Source organism: Moschus berezovskii, chromosome 20 (genome assembly GCF_049115385.1).
Source record: "Moschus berezovskii isolate FMDL1 chromosome 20, NW_MosBer_1.0, whole genome shotgun sequence".
Lineage (NCBI taxonomy): Eukaryota > Metazoa > Chordata > Mammalia > Artiodactyla > Moschidae > Moschus > Moschus berezovskii.
In genome coordinates this window covers 38097835-38120526 of record NC_142479.1, presented here as the reverse complement: position 1 = coordinate 38120526, position 22692 = coordinate 38097835, and the positions used below count along the sequence as shown (strand labels likewise).

Here is a 22692-nt window from a genome sequence, read left to right as displayed (position 1 = left end):
GACAGACTACAGAACACTGAAAACAATGGCAACATCACGACTAGCAACATGAATGGTACTTACCTGTTAAAGGAAAACACAGTCACAACATAAAATGCAGGCTATCAAGGACAGATGACAATTCTAGGAGGTCCTTTACCCAACAAGTCAGTAACACCATTTCCTAACTTTCAAAGGCCCCAGAGACAGAGTGAGGGTTTTGTTACCAAGATCTAGGACTCGGGTGCTCTCTGCTTAGAGACTAAACAAGAGGTATGAAAGATACTAGGACACATAAGAGGGACACACAGGGAAAAGAACAAGCAGAAGGGAGAAACAAAGAGAAATCCACCGTGGAAAAAACACACCAAAATGTATAAAGTGTATCTCCTATGGAGATGCAATTTGCATGTCTGTCTTTTTTTTTTTAATGAACGTATACTGCATTTCTACAACAAAAAAGCTACGCCTTAGGTGCAGCTTTCAGTATTACTGGGGGAATCCAGGAATCCTTTAAATTCTATGTATGTCAGGTAAATTAGTCACACAACTCCGTGTATCAAATCTCACTTTTTGGTTGACTTAAGTAAAAGACGTGTGTTCTGGAAGAACCTAACTCCAAAGTTAACTAAAGGAGAACAAATTTAACTAGAGAAATCTATTTCCAGCCCCAAAACAAAAACCCAACCTTCTAATTAAATTCAAGCTTTCTTGAACAGACAAAACTTAAGACTCCCATAAGGACTATATATTCTAAGACTGGCATTTAAAGATTTTTTTTAAAGTCACTTAGGACAAAAAAAAAAGCAGTACCATTAACCGACATTCTATAAAATTGCAACAACCATATTCACTTACTGACTAGTAGCATGTACTTATATTAGGTTCCACTACTGATATGTATTCCATTGAAAGGTATGACAAACACTTTTCACTTCACAAATCATCTGCAAATTCTCATTTAAGATGTTTATTATGTTTAACCTAAACCTCATGTCCATCTTTCTAAGAGAACTCTCACACTCTAAAAAGCAACCACTTAACCAAGCTGGAACTATGGGGGGAAATGTTTCCAGACCTACATGCTGTTTATTAAAACAATTTGAATTAATCCCTTTTCTGGGGGTATTCATTCTATCCCTTTGAGTTCTCTGAATTGCTTACAGTCTGATAACAAACTTGTTGAGCCCCCAGGAAGTGAACGTCTGGGGCAAGTACTTACTGAACCGCTGCTGACTTTTGTGAACCTGTCCTGTTTCTACCTGGTTAGGAAGGCAAACCAGGTACTTGGCTCTGAAGGCTTCTTGGCTTTTCATGAAGCAAGTGATAAATACTCACAAGCCAAAGACCCAGGAGCTACGTATCCTTGTATTCACTTATCTGGCTCCAGAATCAACATTCTAACTCGTTTCCAACTTTAAATGTTGTTTTCCAAAATGGTGGCTGTGACTTGCCTTTCCCTGGGTATTTCCAAATGGAGTAAGAGAGTAAATAAACAAGACACCACATTAGCATCAAGCTTACCTGACTCTCCCACAGCAGAATTCCAGGGTCTAGAACACCTAGATCCATCCTATCCTTCCCCCTCCACCCCTTGCCCCACACTGTCTGATACCGTGAAGTATCACAAAACCCAAATGGAGAGCAAACTATCTGGGCAACAGAAACAAATCTTCTTCCCACTGGAGTTGGCATTCTGGGTTAGTAAGAGGTGTGCACAGTCATGGCGTCTCAGCCATGTATTTCCAATCTTGAAATGAAATCCAGTCGAAGGCCATGAAGACACAGGCTGAGAGGGCATGGAGACTGCTCTGAGTGCAGACCTGTGCAGGAGAGCTAGGAGACACGGTGATAATTTAAAAGATCACACACAAAAGCTTTAATTCAGTGAGAGAGATGGAATTCAGTTTTATTTCGTCCTCTCTGAAACTTCCATTTACACCACGGCCTCGTCTATCAAAGAGGAGGAGGAAGAGGAGGAAAACACTGCCCGTCACCACAGAACTCAAGTATCAGGTACTCGTTCCTAAGAGGCGGCGGGGTATTTGTTGCTCCAGTTTTTTGGCTCCAAGAGATCACACATTCAGTACCAGTGTAGTAAGGAACCACTGGCGAACTGCTGGAAATGTCTTCTGGGTGAATCAGTGGGCCACTTCATAAAGTGCTTCTGGAGTTAAAATTCTTGTTGAGCTGTCAAAAGTGTCCACACTTTTGCAACACGAGGATAAAAGAATCCCAATGGGTGTGTCAATGAGTCCTTCCCAGCTGGGTCGTGTTCTTGGCATTGCCGCTTTAGCCGCCCAGGCGCTGGCCCTCACCCCAGGCAAAGCCTCCTGGCCGCTCTTCAGGTAGTGGATTATAATTTGGATCTTCATCTGGTGTATCAAAAATAGCCTTCCTAAAAGACAGGCAACAGATATAATTTAGTCCCAGGGTCATCTTAGGTCCTAAATGCTACTCCGAGATCAAAAAGATCCCATAGGGTGCCAACCAATGGATAAGCACTTCGTCTGCCGAACAATGAAACAGTTCTCCTATTTTGAAGGTATTCATAATTACTGCACATTTACATTAACTTTTACCTCCTTTACTAATTTTTACTACAAAAGCAATATATGGAATCATAGAGAAAACAGGAAACATATATGAGCAAGACATCCTCAATCCCCAAAGATAATTATGTTGGTGTTTTCAGTATTCTTCCAGAACGTTTACATATGAGATTTTAGAAAAGTTAGATCACACATGTTGAGAAGTACTTCAGAGCCAGTGGGACAATATAAGCATCAAAATAAACAACAATGTTAAGGGATTATAAGCCATGAATAAAACAAGAAACCATGGATTCTTGCAGATATAAATGAACTCAAATTTTATAAGAAAAAGGATGCTTTCCATAGTCTCAAAGTACCTCTTCATAAAATATTTAATGACAAAGGAGAAAAAAAAGTAACTTTGCCATGGAGAAGCCCTGCAGATACCTTAATCAAGTAATCAAAGTGATTAGCACCACTCTGGCCAATTCAACAGACTGAAACCCTGTGCCAGCAGGCTGCAATTAGAATGCAGTATCACTTCTCTGATGTTCCTGCAACAGACGAAAAACCTGAACCTCAATGTGAGGGATCATCAGACAAACCGAAATTCAAAGGTGTTCTACAAAAATGGGCTTACAATTTTCAAAAATGTGAATGTCATGAGGGTCAAAGCAAAACTGAGAAGCTGCTCCAAACTGAAGTAGACTAAACAGACATGACAACGAAGTGCAACACCTGAATCTGAACTGCATTCTTCTGCTATAAAAAAATCAGGACAATTTCCCGAAATGGAACTGGGTCTGAGGATTAATGTTTCTTTCCAGATTTTGACTATGTAGAAGAAAATACACATTAAAGGGAATCATGGGGCAGTAGATTAACAATTCACTTTCAAACACTTAAGGGAAAAAAGTCCTTTGTACTGTTTTGCAAGTTTCTGCAAGTCTGAAACTGTTTTGAAATTTTAGAAAAAAAAAAAAAAATAGAAAACAATGAGACACCACTTTACAGCTATCAAACTAGGAAAAGGTAAATACAACTTCTCCCACGTTTTATGAAAATGTGGGGAAATGGACACATATGGTGCTGGTGGAAATGTAAACCTGAGTGTCCATTCCAGATGGCAGCTTGGTGATAAACCAAACAGCTGTTCTACTTGTAGGAATTTATCCTTGCAAACAATCATGCAAGTGCGCAAAGGATGTGCCGCTACATGTGCTACACGAATTGTAGCTACAAGGATGTTCACCACTCCAATCAGGGAGGGAAGAACAAGAAGGATGTCAACGTCCACTGAAGAGGGATTCGTAAATCGTGTTCCATTCATACTGGGGGTATCACGCAGCTGTGATAATTTTTGTCAGAAATTTATGATGGAAAAATGATCATATTACATTAGAAAGCTATCAGACAGCATTTTTAAAAAAGTTTACAGATGGTAAAAGACTGAGGAATACATATCAAAAAGTGCATCAAATCCCACCACTGTTATATTTAAGTGGTGGGGTTATGGCAGATTTTACTTTCTTCTTTCAGGTATTCTACAACCAACATTTTATAAGAACAACTCACATTGTATTCCTTAAGTGAACTCTTCATAATGCAGTACACCCCAAGGACACAAAATTCTGGCATAGAAGGAGGTGTTATGAATCAAAGCTCTACCCTCAGGACACCAAGGTATGGAAAAAGGAGAAGGGGCTTGCTTAAACTCACACACCTGGCTGGCAGAACAAACAGCCTATGTCTGGTTTCTAGCTAAGAGCTGTTTCTACTCTACTTCATTGCTTCCCTCTACCACCTGTTTGGAAGACCAGACATTCCACCTTTAGAAACCCTCCTTCAGCCAGCTTTTTGCCATCTTACTACTTCACATCTCTAAACTAAGACAGCAGTCTACATGGAACCAGCAGGCTCCTCCAGGGGCCAGGAGGTGCTGGTGGTCATGCAGGATAGCAACTACCACATTACCACTCAGAGACACCCTGAGCCTCTGGCCACAACTCTGGCGCTTCCCATCCAATCTGAATGCTCCCCAACGGCAGTCGGATTGCTCAATCTGTAAATATTTACTGGCCTGAACTGTGTGTGCTGGGAGCTTTGGGAGCCCCAAGAAAACAAGATCCTGGACCCTGCCCTGGTTTATCTGCAAGAAACATGTAACCCGGTGTTAAATACTCACAAAATAGATGGTGTTTTCAAAATTCTTATTCCACCAGGTTGATTGGGAAATACATCTTCCAAGAAAAAATATATGTGTCCAACTGCAATACCTAGAGTCAACCAGAAATAAAGCATGAGGGAGAGGATTACAATTTTGATTGCAGGTGTCTGTACCAATGGAAAATCTTTCTACTTAGGAAGAAATGTCAATATACTGGGATTCCCTGGCAGCTCGGCTGGTAATGTATTTATGAAAAAGTTGAAAATGAACATTATAGTCCTTGAGCATATAACTATCGAACAATCCTACAGGAACTGTATATGAAGGCCAGACAGAATTAATACGACAAGTAATGACAAAATAAGTTTTTAAGTAAAATAATAGAAAAAGTACTACCAAGAATCTTACCCAAGAGGTCCACAATGATTGAGTTCCCCAACAACAAGGAAAAACCCATGAGCACCCAGGGTAAAAAGGGGGCCTGGAAATTCAGAAGGCCGAAGAAGTTCATGCGGACATATGGGTTCCTTCGGCTCCACACGTAGACAAGCATTATTGTAAAGGCCTGGCCCAAGAAAACTAAGCTCACAAACAAACCAAACAGCTAGTGGTTGGCATTAAGGAAAATAGCAACATTAAGTGTTAACAGGGAAGACTGGGCAAGAGAACTAAGAATTGTATTCTAACACAAGTTTGAATTACACAAAGGCAAGCAGTCGTTACATGTTTGGGGCAGGGGGAGGGAGGGGAGCCTGAAAATAATTACCCAGAGTGATCAGGCAAAAACCTGCTTAGGCACCTGGATTGTTGCTACTTCAAATTAATATTCTGCTTTCATGAAGTTCTTGTTTCTTTGGAATATATGTTAATTATTTAGTCAGTCATTACATGAAAGCTCATTCACCATGAGGACTCTTAGAGGTGAATCAAGCCAGCTGGGGCAAAACCATCTTGTCAGACAGGGCTCCCTTTAAGTTTGGTGGCAATTATTATTATTGACAATTATTTAAAAAAAAAACAAAAAACAACTATCAGTTTTGATGGTGACCAAATAAATGTCCTACCAACTTAGTTTAAAAGTGAAGCATACCTGGGGAGTCCCTGGCAGTCTAGTGGTTTTGACTCCATGCTTTCACTGACGAGGGTCGGGGACCTGGGATTCCACAAGCCCCGTGGCACAGCCGGAAAAAAAGAAAAGTGAAGTACACCCACCAACCAGAATATATCTAAGATTTCTAATAGCAACCCAACTGGATTAAAGTTTCTCAGACTTGCTCACAGTGGAAAAACACCCTGTGCAACCTCTAGGCTTGGACAAGCTGTTACATAAAGAGGGCTGTAAAATAAACAGGAGCCTGAAGCCAAAATGGAGGGTGAGAGGGGTGGCGCGGCACGGAAAGTTGATACTTTTATATGTTCATTCCTAGCCTCTCGTGCACTTCGGGAAACAGATGAAAAGCTTTAGGAAGAGAGAGGGAGTTCTTTAGTATTTTCCTGTATTTGTTCTATTCGTTGAAGGATACGGTCATTAAGAATCCACCAAAAAGGAACATAAATACAAAGTCTGCTGTCCGACCTCGGAAAGAGCCTTCTTCTAGCATTCGACAGTAACGGTATCTTAAGTTCCAAGTTAAGAAAATGTTAAGTACACAAATATGAATAAAGTGAAATTGAATGTATCTCCTAAGTACACATGGACTCCCTGTTATTTGTGAGAAATCAAGACTTAGTTTCTGTAAGAGTGTTTATGAGTGGTATTATTGTTACTTCTCTTTTTCCAGGCATTCTAGGCAATGGCTCTGTGTTTTACAAAAACCGTTCCTGATTGGGGAACGGAGCCAGACGCCAGCACAGACGCCAGTACAGGCTTCAAATCTGTACTGTCTTCCCACGTTCAGCCACACCACAATCTACACCATCCTTGCTTTTTCACAACCTAACCTGGTGGAAATCCCCAGTAAGAAGCCTCATGTGATAATCTGCTTTTTTTAAGGCCAGGGCGTTAAACATTTCTATACTTCAGTTGATAAGGAGGCATTTCAATGAAAAAATTTAATTATTAGAAACTTACCAGAATGATGTATCATAGAGAAGACACAGGAATCCATCCCAGGGCAGGAAGCCTGCTACCCCTACAAGGCTCTTTGGCTACTGCAAATGAGCTGAGCTGCAATTTCCCCCCTTCATCCAGGGGGTTGGGGCGCAGGAGAAATGCCCTGCCCGGTGGCCCCAATTACCATCTGACTACAGCAAAACCCTTCCTCTCTTTCAACAAACTGGAACATAGTGAGCCTGGCAGACAAAACACTGTCTTTCCAGGCGGCAGAACCAGCAACTGAGATCCAAGTAGATCTCAAGTTCTCCAACCCCCATGAACCCACTTCCAGGTTGGGCTTTATCACTTGGGACCCGTAGATGTTATTTTATAAGAACACCTCAATTAAATCACTCTGGGCTCCCTTATTCAGATCCGTCATGGGCAGAAATATAAACACTTTATAATTAAATACCTCCCATTTGAATAACAGTGACCTACAAGCACCCTCAAAACATTACTAACTGACCAACTATTCTGTGTATCACTGAGCCAACAGCCAGAAGTGACAGCTGAGATGGTAACAAAAACAGCAGTTAAGTTTCAAACTTAATACTGTACTTCCTAAGAAAAACTAAAGTTTCTATGCTAACCCCACTTAGTAAAGGATACAGAAAAATCATGTTAAATAAAAAATTGAATCCAACTGGCCCAAAAAATAAGAAATTGGTGATTAGCCTCCATATCTGTTAAAAGAAAAAAAAAAAAATCCAGAGAAAGACCAATTAAGTAAAATATACCAGGAAACATTTTCATATTAAGACAAGAGATAGCCTATGACTACAATGGTTGAAAGGCCACAAATAGGTGATTCTATTTTCTAAACTCAAAAGTGAGACACACAATCTGACACTGAATTTTTGTGCCACTTCAGTGAAAGTATGAAAGATATCACTCGCCCCTGGAAAGTTCTAAGCCTGACAGGACAGAAAACTTGTAATTGTGATTGTATAAACCAACAAAAAAACACAAAAATCCATACCATATGGTCAGGCAAATGATGGGAAAAGTGTGATGGCAAGAGGTCAATCTGTAGACTAGGAAACAGAACTTTCATATATGTAGTATCACAATCTAATGAACAATCTCAAGATACCAAAGGAAAATTACAGGATCTAACAGCAATTGTTTCTATATTATCCATCAGAAACATCCAGAGTAAAGAGTAATTCTAAAGCAAATACTTGAGTACTAGCCTGAACAGACAGCCAACTCACTACAAGATCTAATACTGTAATAATTAGTTTAACTGGTAGATATGCACTTATTTTCAAACCCTGATATACTCCTCCCCACCCAAACCATCCACGCCTGCAATAAGAACAACTACTCATAATGAGTAGTGGCTCAGAGGTTAAAGCTTCTGCCTGCACCGCAGGAGACCTGGGTTAGATCCCTGGGTCAGGAAGATCCCCTGAAGAAGGAAATGGCAACCCACTCCAGTATTCTTGCCTGGAGAATCTCATGGACAGAGGAGCCTGGTGGGCTACAGTCCACGGGGTCACAAAGAGTCGGACACGACTGAGTGACTTCACTCATAATGATATAACAATTAACATTTAAAGTGTTTTAAAATATTATTATCTCATGTGATTTTAATTATCCTGTGAGACGAGCAGGCTGGCAATACCATTCCCATTTCACATATGATGTAACTAAGAGACTTGGATGATTTTTAAATAGCCTGCCTAACATCACACAGCTTGTATAGGGAGATTCTGAACTCAAACCTACAACTCCTAATTTCACACATGGTGTGAAGAGTTTAACCTCAGGCAAAATCAAGCCTTGTTTGTTTGGATGGAGCTTAAGCTCCCAGTGAAGGGCCTGTGAGTGAAGGAAGAAGGCAGTGATAAGGGTTCACGGGACTCCTTTACGATCATTAAATTCTTAAGAATTGCTACCTATTAAAGTTGAAACAACTCAGAATTGTTTACTGCATACTAATTGCATCCAGGATTGTAGAGTCCTCAACCTTGTGAGGAGACAGGCATATGAACAAGTGCAAGCAGGAGATGAGAGATATAAAAAAAAGTATTTACAGATACTCTAGGGACACAAAGGAGGATGAATTGGAGAAGGCTACACAAAAACTGCATACTGAAAGACAAGTTGGAGCTCAACAGGTATAAAGTGAATGAAACACCTCTGAGACAGAGGGAACAGCAGGTGTAGAAACAGAATTACTGGCTTTTGGATCTCTCTTACTTCAACTATGGCCAGTATGATGGTCCTAGAACAAAAAAATGCATCTCTCTTTAGCATTCTAATTACTGGAAAGGACTGTCTCTCACTGCAATCTAATAAACTGGCGTTTTCTTAGATGCCAGTGTTCATAAGAATGATGTGATCCCTGGGAGATGGATTAGAACACTCACTGAATTTCTGAACTGGACCACAGAGATAACACCAAGGTGGTGACTGTGCCACGTGGTGCTGAATGGACTAAATATGGACATCCTCTCTGACTCTCCTGGACAACTAGCGGATCCAGTCTCCTCTCAATCTATGATACTAAATCTGAACCAGTGATTCCTAAATACAGGAACTGGATGCATCAAATCAAAGCCATACAGGGAACTTAATAACATACCCTTGGTGATTCTGATTTGGTACATGCTGAGGATCTTGAGAATCTCTTTAAAAGTTCCAGGCTGCAGAATCATTGCTTTGTACTCCACACCCCCCCCACATCAATACTTATAATCAAATACTCCCACTGAGTTATTTGAGATAGTATATGGCAGGATTAGCTACTAAAAAGTAAGAAAAACAAGTTTAAAAACTGCAACATTAAATGGCGGTTGTGATGGGCCACTTACTTGAAAGTGTTTAAAGATTAATTCAGGATTGAAGTACAACTGAAAAGGTGTGATCAGTTCCAACTGCTGAAATAGAAAAACAGCTTCTTCAAGCAAGCCAATCGAGCAACAAAATATCATCATTTACTACAAAACACTAGTAGTTCTGGCAATTTCCCACTCTCAGTCACTTAGATTGAATTATTTAAGGTTTACTTCTTAAGCTGGAGGAAGGTTGGTAAAGAGTGCTCTAGAACTGGCACAATTCTTTGCGTTCCCCAATACCTAACACAAAATAAAAGTCTGTTGTTTCAATAGCTGAGGCTGATGTGAAGGTATGGCAGGCAGGTGGTAATGTCTTAGATTCAGGGCAAGTAAGAGCAGCTGCTAGGTTTACGCCCAACACATGGGCACCACCTAGAACAGCTGTGTGAAGCAACAAAATTCACTCGAACCAAGACTCAGTACCCTGCCACTGTAGGGCTGGGTACTTCCAGGAAATCTCTACAATAGACTCTTTATTTCAAGACTTTTCCCGCTCGACAACTTCCATCTTTCTATCTTCAACGTCTACGTTTCTCCACTAAGCTGACCTTCTTCCCAGTAGTCACAAAGGATAATTTTGTGGATCTGAGAACACCCTCAGAGTTCTCAGACACATTTCCTGGGTGGGCGGCTCCCGCAGCCCTGACTTGGTACAGGTCCTGCCTTTATGTCTCAGAAACTGACCCGCAGTCCTGATCCTCCACCCCTGATCCAGCACCCCTTTTTCTGGATCACTGGATAGTACTTACGGGGCGATTCTGAACCCCAGAGTGAGCCCTGTACGCCTCCACCCACCCTTGAGACCAACCCCTCGGAGCTTCCACGAGGCCCAAACCCCAGTTTGCCGAGGACCCGGGCATATCCAGTACAACTCATGAGAAGCTGGCGCCGCAGCTGCTCACCACAGCGGCGGTGGTGAGGACGCAGGCAGTGGTGTAGGCGCGGCTGACCGGTGGGATCTGCAGGTACTCCAGCCGGAGGCTCTGGTACGCCATCTTCCCCACCGCCGCCGGCCCCCCCCATCCCCCACTTCCCCTTCCGCCAGTCCATCCCAGCGGCGGGGCGGGATCAGGGCGGAACCAGAGCGGGGCCCTCCCCGTTACGCTGCTACCCAATCAGCGCTGATCAACTGTCCAGCCACCAACCGCGAGAGCCCGAAGAAAAGCACATCCGCCAATCACGAGTTGCGTTTCCGCGGCGGCCCAGCCTAGCTTCTCCACCCACCAACGTCTCGGGGAAGGGAGTGAGTACCGATTCCTTCTGCCAATCCCCGCTGGCCACAGCTAGCTTTCCCGCCCGGCCCCTTTCCGTCACCAATCTAGGTGGCGCCCTCCCCGGACAGTCGGCCAATCAGGAGGGCGGTGGCATCCTGCCCTTGCTGTCGTTCGCTAAAGCAGATAGCGGTCAGAATTTGGGGGAGTCAGTCGCGCCGCCTATCTCTGGCAGCCTGCGGTGGTTTAAAGGAGGTGGCGGGAAGCTGGTGTTTGGTCGAATTCATCACTCTCATAGTCGCTTGGGTAAGTGCCATGGGGCTGCATTTTCTCTGAAGAGGAGCCGGAACAGGTGGCACTCGGTGGGGCGCCATCGCAGGCGCTAGAGCAGCCTGATGGAGCAGCGTCGCCGGCGGGCCGCGAACCTCCACCCTGAAGATCCCGTCATGCAGCGGGGGCGCGGGGCCTGTCGGGAACCAGTTCTCAAGCCGGAAGTAGTTCCTGCCCGGAGGTTTCTGGAGCTTCGGCGCCTCAACTCGCTGAGGTGCTCTGTGTACTTCCGGTGTATCACCTGCAAATAACTCATCCTGTTCTCAGGAAATCTAAGGCTTGCAGAGAAGATAGGCTTGTGATAATAGTATCCTAAAGCAGGACTTGGGGTCACAAAGAATTGGTCACGACTGAACGACTTGAACTGAATTGAAAGCAGGACTTGGTCATTTCCCGAAGAGAGGCCCTGTTGGTTTAAGGTGGAATTTTTAGTTTGGAGGATTGATTAGGATTGGGTAGAGCTCATGAAAAGCAGTCCAGTATTGATAGAAACTGCTAAAGCAAGAGTTTCAGAGAATCTTGCTGTAACAAATTGTTGGCGAGGTTCCCTGGAGTAGGAAATGGCAACACACTCCAGTATTCTTGTCTGGAAAATTCCATGGACAGAGGCGCCTGGCGGCCTGCAGTCTATGGAATCTGAAGAGTCAGACACGGGGAGAGCACGCGTGGCGTTCATCAGTCTTTGGCTGGGGGTTTCATAATGAACAATCCAACCATTTGGACAATGAAAATATTATTCTGGTCTGGAATAGTAGAGTCATGCTAATGTAAACAGTAAGTTGTTGGGGGGTGGGGCAAGGAGACTCTTTGGTAGTTTCAGTCCTCAGTGTTCAACCTGTGTGTGTGTATGGGTGGGGAGTTAGATATTTTTGGTTTTCAGGAAAGAACGCTGTAAAATCATTTTACCAGATTGGCAAAGATTAGAAGTATTATCACGTCAATTATGCTTATGTAAGGTCCTTAAAAAGGAGGACAGTGGTTAGTAAAGGTGAGATGATGAAGGCCCTTGCAAGCCATGTGAAAAAGTTTTAAAATGATCTTGAAGGCATAGGGAACTGTTGAGGAAGTTAAAATCCTGTTAATCCACAGAATCCTCTCCACAAGACAAAGAGAAAGCAGTTCTATTACTAAATAAGCATATCCAGATTATAATGCATTAGAGATAATCTGTAAATGAGATTACAGAGACAGAAATTCTACCCTATTTATACTGCTAAGCTATTACAGTCATTCTATTTTTAGCCATTACATAAATTCTCAAGATTAACAACACAGTCTTATAAAAAGAATTGACAGAACCACTTCTTCAGATTCTTTGATAAGGTTCATCCTAAATTTGCCAGGTAGCCATTTGTTTTAGCTAATTTGTCTGCAGGAATAATGAAACTTCTTTTATTTCTATGACAAGTATCTGGTTACAGCCCAAAAAGGTCCCTAGGTTAAACACCCACAGTGACAGGAAGATAGGAAAGCTATTTTCTTAGATGTTTACATTTGAAAGGAATGACTCCCAGAACATAAGAAAATGCCAGGCTTGTAAAGCTTACTGGAGGCTTGCTCACCTTCTAGTGGTATTTTTTCAGATGGCAAGATTGGAAGGACAGGGAGCTGAGGATGTTGGCAAAGGAGTGGTTGACGTGATGGATCATGGAGCCTAAAGTGGAGCAGGGAAGTGAAGTGGGAGAGACTAAAAAGAGAGGCTCAGAGGGCTGAAAGTCTTGAAGATTAAGATATAATATGAATATAGGAATGAGTGTTGGAAGACTAGCATATGAGGTTGTGGTCAAATAGTAGAAGAGTTGGGGAGAGAAGTTACAAATGTCAATACCCAGGTTGCTGAAAGAGTGGCGATGAAGGTCTGAAAAAGTGGAGCTGAAGAACTGAGTTTCTAGGGCATTGGTTAGATCATCTATGTAAATCTGAACGTTGTCTGGGGTGATAACAGAATTCAGAAGGTGAGTCACAGGCCAGAAGCCTCAGTAATTGAGAGGTCAGGGAAATGGACAAAGAGGAGGAATAAGGGAGGTGATAGGCTGGTGAGTCTCAGAGAGGCAGGATTTGTATCCTGTTGTGGATGTGTGAGGCTGGAAGTAGTATTAAGGAACATAAACTTCATGGTTTTTGTTTGCTGCTTTGTTTTGTTTGTTTTGCTGTCTATAATTGTTACTTTTTTTAAACAAATGAAAATTTTTCTTATTACATTTGCAGGTTGTTTACAATCAAAATTAACAAAGCAAAAAAAAAAAAGCAAAAACCACACCAAGATGTCTGTTGATCCAATGACCTATGAGGCCCAGTTCTTTGGCTTCACACCGCAGACTTGCATGCTTAGGATCTACATTGCCTTTCAAGACTACCTGTTTGAGGTGATGCAGGCTGTTGAACAGGTTATTCTAAAGAAGCTGGATGGCATCCGAGACTGTGCAATTAGCCCGGTCCAGATTCGCAAGTGCACAGAAAAGTTTCTTTGCTTCATGAAAGAACGTTTTGATAACCTTTTTGGCAAAATGGAGCAGCTCTTCTTACAGTTGATTTTGCGGATTCCCCCAAACGTCTTGCTTCCAGAAGATAAATCTCAGGAGACACATTCTTACAGTGAGGAAGAATTCCACCTTCTCCAAAAAGAAATTGAACAGTTACAGGAGAAGTATAAGACTGAACTGTGCACTAAGCAGGCCCTTCTTGCAGAATTGGAAGAGCAAAAAACCGTTCAGACCAAACTCAAACAGACATTGTCTTTGTTTGATGAACTTGAAAATGTTGGCAGAGACCATGGGGCTAGTGATTTTAGGGAGGGCTTGGTGTTCCTCATCCAGAACTCCAGAAAACTCCATAATATCATAGAAAATGTGGAAAAGGAAGGCAAACGATTGAAAATATCTTGATTTCTCAATAAAAAAGGAGTTTCTCAGAAGGTGGACTGGTATAGGATTTATATCGATGATATTCTTTTTTTTTTTGTTGGTGATATTTTTAATCCTAGTGAAGCATATATTTTTGGGAGGGTTTCTTTGTTCACGCTTTCTTATATTCCACATCCTCCTCTTTTTTAGTCCACTCTCCTGAAGCATTTGTGTTTTATGTTGAACTAATTTTGGAAGCATCTGTGCTTAGAGGTTCGTAATGGGTGGGAAGGAATTCTTGGTTCATTAAGAACTCATTTGGGGGCATGACTGAAGAAGTAAAGCTTTTCCTGGCCATTGAATGATATTTGTAAAAGTTGTACCTTGGTCATAAGTCCTTTGTAACCTTGATGTTTTTGACTTACTCTTTGGATGAAACGAAATGACACAAACGTTAAGTGGGTGTCTTCTTTATTAACCAGCCACCACATTGTGGGACAGCCAACACAGACTGGTTGTTTCTTGCCCAGTAACTTTTCTCACACGAGGAAGTTAATAACTAGCTGAAAGAAGCAAGTAGCAGAAAAACAACCATGACCTTTAGAAAGAAGAAAGAAGTTGTTTGTTTCTAAGATAAATCCTTGATGATGTTAAAGAGTTTAATGTCTTGGAGCCCAGCAATGGACGACATTGGACAAAAAAAGAAGCATCTTCCTGGCATAGAAAAGGAAGCCTGGAACATACTGAATTGCAAAGATTATATTAACTGACTATTAGGTATATATACCATTTTTTTTCCATCATACTTCAGTTAGTTTTGGAATCTGCCTTAACCTAATATTTAATTAACTTATTTATTCACACTCATAGAAACTCTGTGATAAATTTTAGCTGTATCTTGTGCTTAAATTCGATGGAACCTAATATTTCCTTTTGTAACTAATCCATGTAAAATGTTAGATCACCCATGGAAAGGGGAGAAATGGCAATAGCTGCTCTTAAGGTATTACTTGCCTTCCATGTCTTCCTAAAGAACAGAATTTGAAGTTTCTCCTATATATAGAAGTGTAACTTAGGGTATTCATATTTGCAATTAAATATTCATCAGTATTAGAAGCCTGTGTTTACCTGGAATACAATCATGTACATTAAATATGTATATTTTAAAAGTTTGATTTATGATATTCTGCTGTATTTAATGTCATCGTGTGTGTCTCGTATGACTTTTTAGCCGAATGATCCTTTGAAGTCATCATCGTCATTATTTTTTACATTTGGAGCTTATTTAAAATCTCCTGGGACTTCCCTGGTCCACTGGGTAAGACTCAGTGGCACAGGGTGCAGTTTCAGTGCCTGGTCAGGGAACTAAGATCCCACATGCCCCATGGTGTGGCCAGAAAAAATAAGGGATGGGGTTGTGTGAATGGGAAACAATGGGCCCACACGTTTGAAGAACACTATTTGGAGAAGGAAATGGCAACCCACTCCAGTGTTCTTGCCTGGAGAATCCCAGGGACGGGGGAGCCTGGTGGGCTTCCGTCTATGGGGTCACACAGAGTCGGACACGACTGAAGTGACTTAGCAGCAGCAGCAGCAGCAGGCCACGTATTGGGATTCAGTGCTTAGTCAATATCAAAGGACAGTAAAGATCCGGTATCTAAGATTGTAAACTGGAAAAAAAGAACGGTACATATTATAACTTGGAGACAATTTTGGAGAACAGTCCCTTTTATTGGGGGTAAATTATTGTAGTAAACTGGCTGTTCAGGCTGATTTTGGGAAATGGTAGGTGTTACACTTTTGGTACTGAAATAAAGGGTCCAGATATCAAGGCAGGTAGTGTTACGGGATTCTGGGGAAATAGAACTGGGAAATGACAAGATCCTGCTGTCAGCAAACACTGAGCTTATAAAGGTACAAGCTGGTGAATTGGGGCAAATTCTAGAGCTCAGTGGGGGGATTGTCCGGGGGTAGAAGTGTCTTGATAAAAGAAGCAAATGGGGACTGAATCCTGAGGGCAGTGAGTCACTAGGGGACAGAGGCCTGCTGTCAGACAGCAGAACTGTACTCTGGTATGCTGTCAGGACATGAGATGGAGAAGATACCAATTAGAGGTCTATATAGCTATTTAGCTATCTGCTGCCCTTGTGACTCGGTGAAGAATCCTGCAATATGGGAGACCTGGGTTCGATCCCTGGGTTGGGAAGATCTGCTGGAGAACGGATAGGCTACCCACTCCAGTTTTCTTGGGCTTCCCTTGTGGCTCAGCTGGTAAAGAATCCTGCAATGAGGGAAACCTGGGTTCGATCCCTGGGTTAGGAAGATCCCCTGGAGAAGGGAAAGGCTGCCCACTCCATTATTCTGGCCTGGGGAATTCAGTCCATGGAGTTGCAAAGACAAGACTGAGCAACTTTCACTTCCTTTTTATAGCTATTTAGTGGAGAGAGACGCTGTACCTTGGAATGCTGGGTAATGGGATGAAATTGGTTTTGGAGAGACAGTAGGGATGTGAAGATTATGGGGTGAAATTTGAAGCGGAATAGGAAGTTTGGTGGGCTCACTGCATAGTTGGAAGTGAATAAAGGTCAGAAATAGAGGAGACTGAAAAAGGAGAATTTATTCCATCAGAGATACCACAATTGCAGACATTTCCAAGTAAAGTATACGCTGTAGTAGAGACCTATGTTTTGACATTAAACATTCATGAGAAAACAGAGACGGCATGTGGGTAAATAACCTGCCAAGGTGGGTTTTGGTATTAGGCCTTTTGGGTATGAGATGACAAACCCCTAGGGATTGGGTGATTTCCTAGCGCGAATTCTCGTCAATCAGAAATCTCACTCCCTTTTGCTAGGCTCTGGAAGGGCTCCGGGCCAGGATAAGCAACCCCCTCCCCCGCAATTCCTAAAAACGCAATGGCAACCCTCTCTTGGATCCCCAGCCAGGGCCCCAAGCCTCATTCCGCACAGCGCAGCGCGCAAGCTATGGGCCCACGCGTCCCTGGAGGTCTGTAGCCGCTAGTCCCAAGCGTCCAGGACACGACGAGAGCGTGACTTCCTGGTAGAACAGCTCCTTCGGCCTTGTTTCCGCTCGGTCCCGACATCAATAGCGTCATCAAAGCCTAAGGCAGGGAAAACGCAGTCCGGGTGAGCTCGAGTCTCTGGGGAGGTGGTGCGCTACCCCGACAAACGCCACTCAGTGTGCTGCGCTCTTGTGACGTCCGCTGCGCGCTCAGGTCCGCCAGCTCCCACGCGCCGGGCTCTGTCTGCGCCAGCTCGGGGTCGGGTGGGGGGCACAGCTGGCTCCTGGGAGCGGGGTCGGGCGATGCAGCATCAGAGGGCTCCGGCCCAGCCCAGGCCAGGGCGCCGACCCTCTCCGCGGGGCCCTCTCTGGAAGGCCGCGGGCCCGGGTCGGTTCATCCCTTAAAAAACAGAAGGTTGGACTCGCTGTACACGCCCCAGACACAAAACGACAGGCTCCCTCTGCGTGTCCCCACCTCACACAGCGGTAGGGTCTAGAGACATTATCCTCATTATAAATGGGGATCCATCTCACCGCGAAGACTCTAAACGTTGGAGTCTGACTGTGTTCCCGTCCCCTCGTCCTCAGGTGCTTATTTCATTAGCGACAGCTGCTTTGGATGTTTCTACTGAGGGACAGTTAGACAAAGGTGGTGACAAGCAGAGAAGAGAAGACACAGCGTCAAAAGCTAGTCGAAGGGGGTGCGGGGCGTCTCCAGGCGCAAAATGCTGAGCACTTCCTTTCCCTTCCCTCCCGCCTCAGCCCTGCACACATCCCGTCCCGCCCCCGCCAATCAGGCAAGCTGTAAATGGATATAGGTAAAGATGCAGGAGGTGATGGAGAAGGCGATGGCCGCGTAGATAAAGATGGAGAGGTGCGGGAAATGGTCGAGATAGCAGCCTTCGTCCAATGGAGGGGCCTCTTCCCGGGGCTGGGGGCGCGTCGCGCCCTTGGGGGGCTGCCCGGGGCGAGCCCCCTGCGCCTTCCCGCCAGTGCGCCGACCTGCCTTCCTGCCCCCGGCCCACGCCGACTTGGGCCCACGGACAGCGGGGGGCTCTTCCGGAGGAGCCTTGTCAAACAGGCCTTCGGAGTCAGAGTCGGGGTCCGGGCGAAGCTGCTCCGGGTCCCAGGGTTTGCGCTGAAAGAGTTGGTCAGCCATAGGCGAGGAATGCGGGGACACGGGTATGTGGGTGCTGAGTGGTCCGGTCCTGGCAAGGTCTAGGCGCAGTGGGCGGCGACGGCGGGGCTGCGGCTGTATTTCAACCACCCGGGTGGGGGCGGAGCCGGGGGCCTCTGCAGGGTCTGCGCCACGTCTGTCTCAATCGTGGAACCTCTCGTTTCTGGCTCGTGCTTCAGCTCCCAGCCTGTTGCAGAGGTTGGCTGTCCGAGTTCAACCTCCAGGATGCTCCAGGGCTGGCGCCTCAGGAGTCTCTGTGTAACCTGGCTTGTTTCCATGGCAAACTGACCCGGGGGCGGGGAGTGGGGGGTGATGCAGGAAGCCGGTGGGGGTGCGAGCTGCTGACTCGGACCCAGGAGGGCGAAAAGGGGACTTGGGGCTGAAGAGGCTGAAATGCAGACGGGCAGGATCCCAGTTCCACACCGAACTCCCTGGGGGTTTATTTCTCCTTTCAAAAGAAATATTATGTGGTCTCTTTTAATTAAAAAATTTAATACATAAAGAAACTAATACACAATCTTTGTAGAAAACGCAAAGTTCGAAAACACTGTTGCAAGAAGAGTAACACAGTCTCCCACAGTCTCAAGCCCAGAGGTAGTACAGTCAGCAGTGGTGGTGCTTTTCTTCCTGCTCCTCACCCAGGAAGGCAGTATCCCAACCTTTTGGGCATATCACATATGATTAGAAGATTAGGAACGAATACTTTCAAAGATCACCTGAACTGAGCAGCCTGCTCCCCCACTGCCACCCCTACCCAGGGTCCTCTTGGCATCTGCAAGACTCTTCCACGGGTCCCATTGGTCTACCACAGATGGCTGGGTACCATCTTCTGGCATGTCTGTTTCCATGTTTGGAAACCCACGTTTCCAAAGCTGGTTGGTGTTCCCTTGTGGAAGTGGGGAAAGCAGCCACTAGGAGTTACTTGGGTCTCAGTGGTTGGGAGGGGTACATGGCAGGCTCTGCCAGTTGCTGCAGACCCAACTCTGCCATTCAGGAACTCATTCCCTCTTGCAACTGAAAGGCCTGGGGGAGCCAGAACTAACATGCTGAAACAATGTCATCAGGGTGCTGTCTCTCTCCATCTCACAGAGTTTTCAGGGACTTCTTGTGGGGCCAGAGTCTACCACATAGTGCATAGTGGTAGGTACTCAGGTAAAATTTGTTGAATGAATGAATCTCAGTGAATGAATGGTTGTTGGCAGCAGCACGCTCACAGTCTCAAAGTTTAGCAAGTCTAGCTGAAAGAGCACCTGGTTGGCGAGAGGTGGAGTATATGGAACCGTTGATGGGAATGTAAAATGGTGCAGCAACTTTGGAAAACAGTCTGGTAAACTGCATGAAAAGTTAAACCATTCACTTACCATACAACACGGGAATTAATTCCACCCCAAGGTTTCTATCCAACAGAAATGAAAACATATGTCTGTGTAGAGACTACATGAATGTCCATAGCAGTGTTATTGGTAATAGCCCCAAACTGGGAACAATCCAAATGTCAATCAAAAGGTGAATAGATAAACAAAATGTTGACTATCTATGCAATCAGATAATATTCAGCAATAAAAAGGAGTGAACTACTGAAACATGCTACAATGTGGATGAACCTCAAAAACATTATAATAAGTGAAAAAAAAACAGATGAACATGAACACAGGTTGCATGATACATTTAAATGAAATGTCCAGAAAACAAAAATGAGATATCACCTCACACCTGTCAGAATGGCTATCATCAAAACCCCCACACATAACAAATGTTGGCCAGGATGTAGAAGAAAGGGAACTCTAGTAGCAGTTTAGCAAGACAGAAAGTCATGAGGATATTCACGTGCTTTGATACAATCATCTCACCCCTTAATACTGATTTCAAGTCAACAGTCTAATGAGGAAAGAAAAGCTTTTGACAGAAAGATTCATACTGTTTATCATGGCAAAGAAACCAGAGCAAACTCAATATTGGAACAAGAGGAGGATACTTAATTAAATGATGGTGTGTATACTGCAGCCATAAAATTAAAAGACACTTGCTCCTTGGAATAAAAGCTATGACAAACCTAGACAGCTTATTAAAAAGCAGAGACATCATTTTGCTGACAAAGGTCCGTATAGTCAAAGCTATGGTTTTTACAGTAGCCGTGTACCAATATGAGAGTTGGACCATAAAGAAGGCTGAGCGCAGAAAAATTGATGCTTTTGAATTGTGATGCTGGAGAAGACTCTTGAGAGTCCCTTGGACAGCAAGGAGATCAAACCAGTCAATCCTAAAGGAAATCAACCCTGAATATTCATTGGAAGGACTGAGGATAAAGCTCCATTACTTTGGCCATCTGATGCGAAGACTCTACTCATTGGAGAAGACCCTGATGCTGGGAAAGATTGAGGGCAGCAAGAGAAGGAGACGATAAAGGATAAGATGGTTGGATGGTACCATTGACACAATGGACATGAGTTTGAGCAAACTCTGGGAGACAGTGAAGGACAGGGAAGCCTGGCGTGCTGCAGTCCATGGGGTTGCAAAGAGTTGGACATGAATTAATCACTGAACAACAACAGTCCACTGCATGGTAGCACACAGAGGCTATTCTCAAAACTCTCAAGAAGCTTGAGGGGTGCTTCTCATGCTCTAAATCAAAGTCAGAAAAGCAAGATTTAAAACCACATGTGCTAGGATGACAAGATGAAAATGTATTCCTGCAGAGCAAGGTTAGAACAGGAAGAGTAAAGATGGTCATTTTTGAACTGTTTGGATGGTGAGATCATGGGGAAATTTCTAATTTTTCCAGACTTTGTTTACCATTGTTATACTATTTTTTTGTGCAACAAAAGCAATTAACAGATGAGAAAATCTAAAAATGGGCCCAATGGCCACTTGTCGGATTAACAATATCCTGCAATGTTCTGATTGGTGCCCACGCAGACTAAGGACAGTACCCAAGTGTCTGGATGGCCCCACGTTGCCTAGCAACCACATGCTCAACAGTGGTTGCTAGGAAAACAGGGACAGAGACAGAACTTCTAATACCCAGTTGCAAGCCTCTTCCCCTTGTTACTGAAAGCTTGGCCTCTCTGTACACCAGTGTGAAATCAAAAATCTCAGAGACTGAGTTTTGGGTGATGTAGAAAAGGATAGCTTTATTGCTTTGCCAGGCAAATGAGGACACATCAGGCTTCTGCCTTGAAATACTATGTGTCCCGACCTGGGAGGATTTGACGCGAGGATTTGATAAGACAGTCACAAACCCTGTGTATGTGTGTGTGTGAGTGTGCATGCGTTCTTAAAGAAAAAGATTATTAATAACAATTGTTCAAATAGTAAGGCAGAATTTATTGAGAACTACTGTGATAGATGGACTTCCCAGGTGGCTCAGTGGTAAAGAATCTGCCTGCCAAGCAGGAGACGCGGGTTTGATCCCTGGCTCAGGGAGATCCCCTGGAGAAGGAAATGGCAATCCACTCCAATATTCTTGCCTGGAAAATCCTATGGACAGAGGAGCCTGGCTGGCAAAAGTGTTGCAAAAGTGTTGAACTCTACTTAATGTTGAACTCAACTCAGTGACTAAACAACAACAACATTGTGATAGGTATAGGAACTTCTGTGATAGTGTTTGGCAGCAGAGGGGAGAGATTGGGCTCAACTCCAAATACAAGAAAAAGTTGGGGGTTTATAGCCAAGGACAGAGTGGGCTGGCTGGGAGATGGGGCAGTGGTAGTGGTGCTGGTGTGTGTTTGTCGGTGGAAAACTACTGGGAGAGTTGGGTAATTCTTTGCTAACAGGATTGTTGCTGAAGGCAGGCCAGAGTGATCAGATATCATGTGGAGGATGAGGAATTTAATCAGGTATCAAGGGTGGGTGATTCTGGATAAATTAAATTATTAGGGTTCTAACTAACACTGAACAATGCAAAAAACGACACAGAAGTCCAAGAGTCAAGGCCCAGTTGGGAAGAGGATTCAGAAGAGCCTAAGTAAAGTTCGGTCCAGGAAAGATTTTGTCAGTGGGTACATACACATGTATATGATTACAGAGATAGATAGGGCCTCCCAGGTGGCTAAGTGGTAAAGAACCCGCCTGCCAATGCAGGAGACGCAGGATATGTGGATTCATCCCTGGGTTGGAAAGATCCCCTGGAGTAGGAAATGACAACCCACTCCAGTATTCTTGCCTGGGAAATCCCATGGACAGAGGAGCTGGGTGGGCTACAGTCCATGGGGTCACAAAAGGGTCAGACACAACTCCTCTACTAAATGACAAACAGCAGAGATAGGAAAAAGGTGTGAAAGGAGATACCGAAGGCTGTTATCAGAATTCTCCATTTCTAGGGTACAAAGCGGTAGCAGTACTGCCAACAGCAAGGATGTCTGTGGGCAAAGGTCTGACTCAAATGTCACCGCCTCAGGAAAGTCCTTCATGAGTGTCACTTCCTCGGGAAAGTCCTTTCTCCCTGAGCATTCTAAAGTTGCATGCTGTTCCCTCACCCCCAACTATCACC

At 44.1% G+C, this 22692-nt stretch overlaps 3 protein-coding genes across 10 annotated transcripts; 1 reads left to right on the top strand and 2 right to left on the bottom strand.

Moving 5' to 3' along the window:
- Positions 1-1857: 1857 nt before the first annotated feature.
- Positions 1858-10675, bottom strand: DERL2 (derlin 2). 4 transcript variants are annotated; one of them, XM_055404215.2, is made up of 7 exons: positions 10524-10674; positions 9598-9663; positions 7388-7461; positions 6204-6297; positions 5089-5284; positions 4699-4789; positions 1858-2377 (listed from the first exon to the last, which is right to left on the bottom strand). In XM_055404215.2, the coding sequence occupies exons 1-7, from the start codon at positions 10614-10616 to the stop codon at positions 2272-2274; spliced, it is 720 nt and encodes a 239-aa protein (XP_055260190.1). In that variant the 5' UTR covers positions 10617-10674; the 3' UTR covers positions 1858-2271. The 4 variants fall into 4 exon arrangements, with proteins under 4 accessions (XP_055260190.1, XP_088684949.1, XP_055260192.1 ...); XM_088828823.1 differs by having other exon boundaries at positions 10474-10659; XM_055404217.2 differs by having other exon boundaries at positions 9598-9660; positions 10524-10650.
- A 192-nt stretch (positions 10676-10867) lies between these two features.
- MIS12 (MIS12 kinetochore complex component) lies at positions 10868-15209 on the top strand. 4 transcript variants are annotated; one of them, XM_055404239.2, is made up of 2 exons: positions 10868-11456; positions 13371-15209. In XM_055404239.2, exon 2 carries the CDS (start codon positions 13427-13429, stop codon positions 14045-14047), a length of 621 nt encoding a protein of 206 aa, XP_055260214.1. In that variant the 5' UTR covers positions 10868-11456; positions 13371-13426; the 3' UTR covers positions 14048-15209. The 4 variants fall into 4 exon arrangements, with proteins under 4 accessions (XP_055260214.1, XP_055260204.1, XP_055260196.1 ...); XM_055404229.2 differs by having other exon boundaries at positions 10869-11138; positions 13371-15208; XM_055404221.2 differs by having other exon boundaries at positions 10869-11376; positions 13371-15208.
- A 1373-nt stretch (positions 15210-16582) lies between these two features.
- On the bottom strand, positions 16583-18414 carry SMIM48 (small integral membrane protein 48). Of its 2 annotated transcripts, XM_055396331.2 has the most exons (2): positions 18029-18414; positions 16583-17126 (listed from the first exon to the last, which is right to left on the bottom strand). In XM_055396331.2, exons 1-2 carry the CDS (start codon positions 18183-18185, stop codon positions 17023-17025), a joined length of 261 nt encoding a protein of 86 aa, XP_055252306.2. In that variant the 5' UTR covers positions 18186-18414; the 3' UTR covers positions 16583-17022. The 2 variants fall into 2 exon arrangements, with proteins under 2 accessions (XP_055252306.2, XP_088684580.1); XM_088828454.1 differs by having other exon boundaries at positions 16584-18409.
- Positions 18415-22692: the final 4278 nt, after the last annotated feature.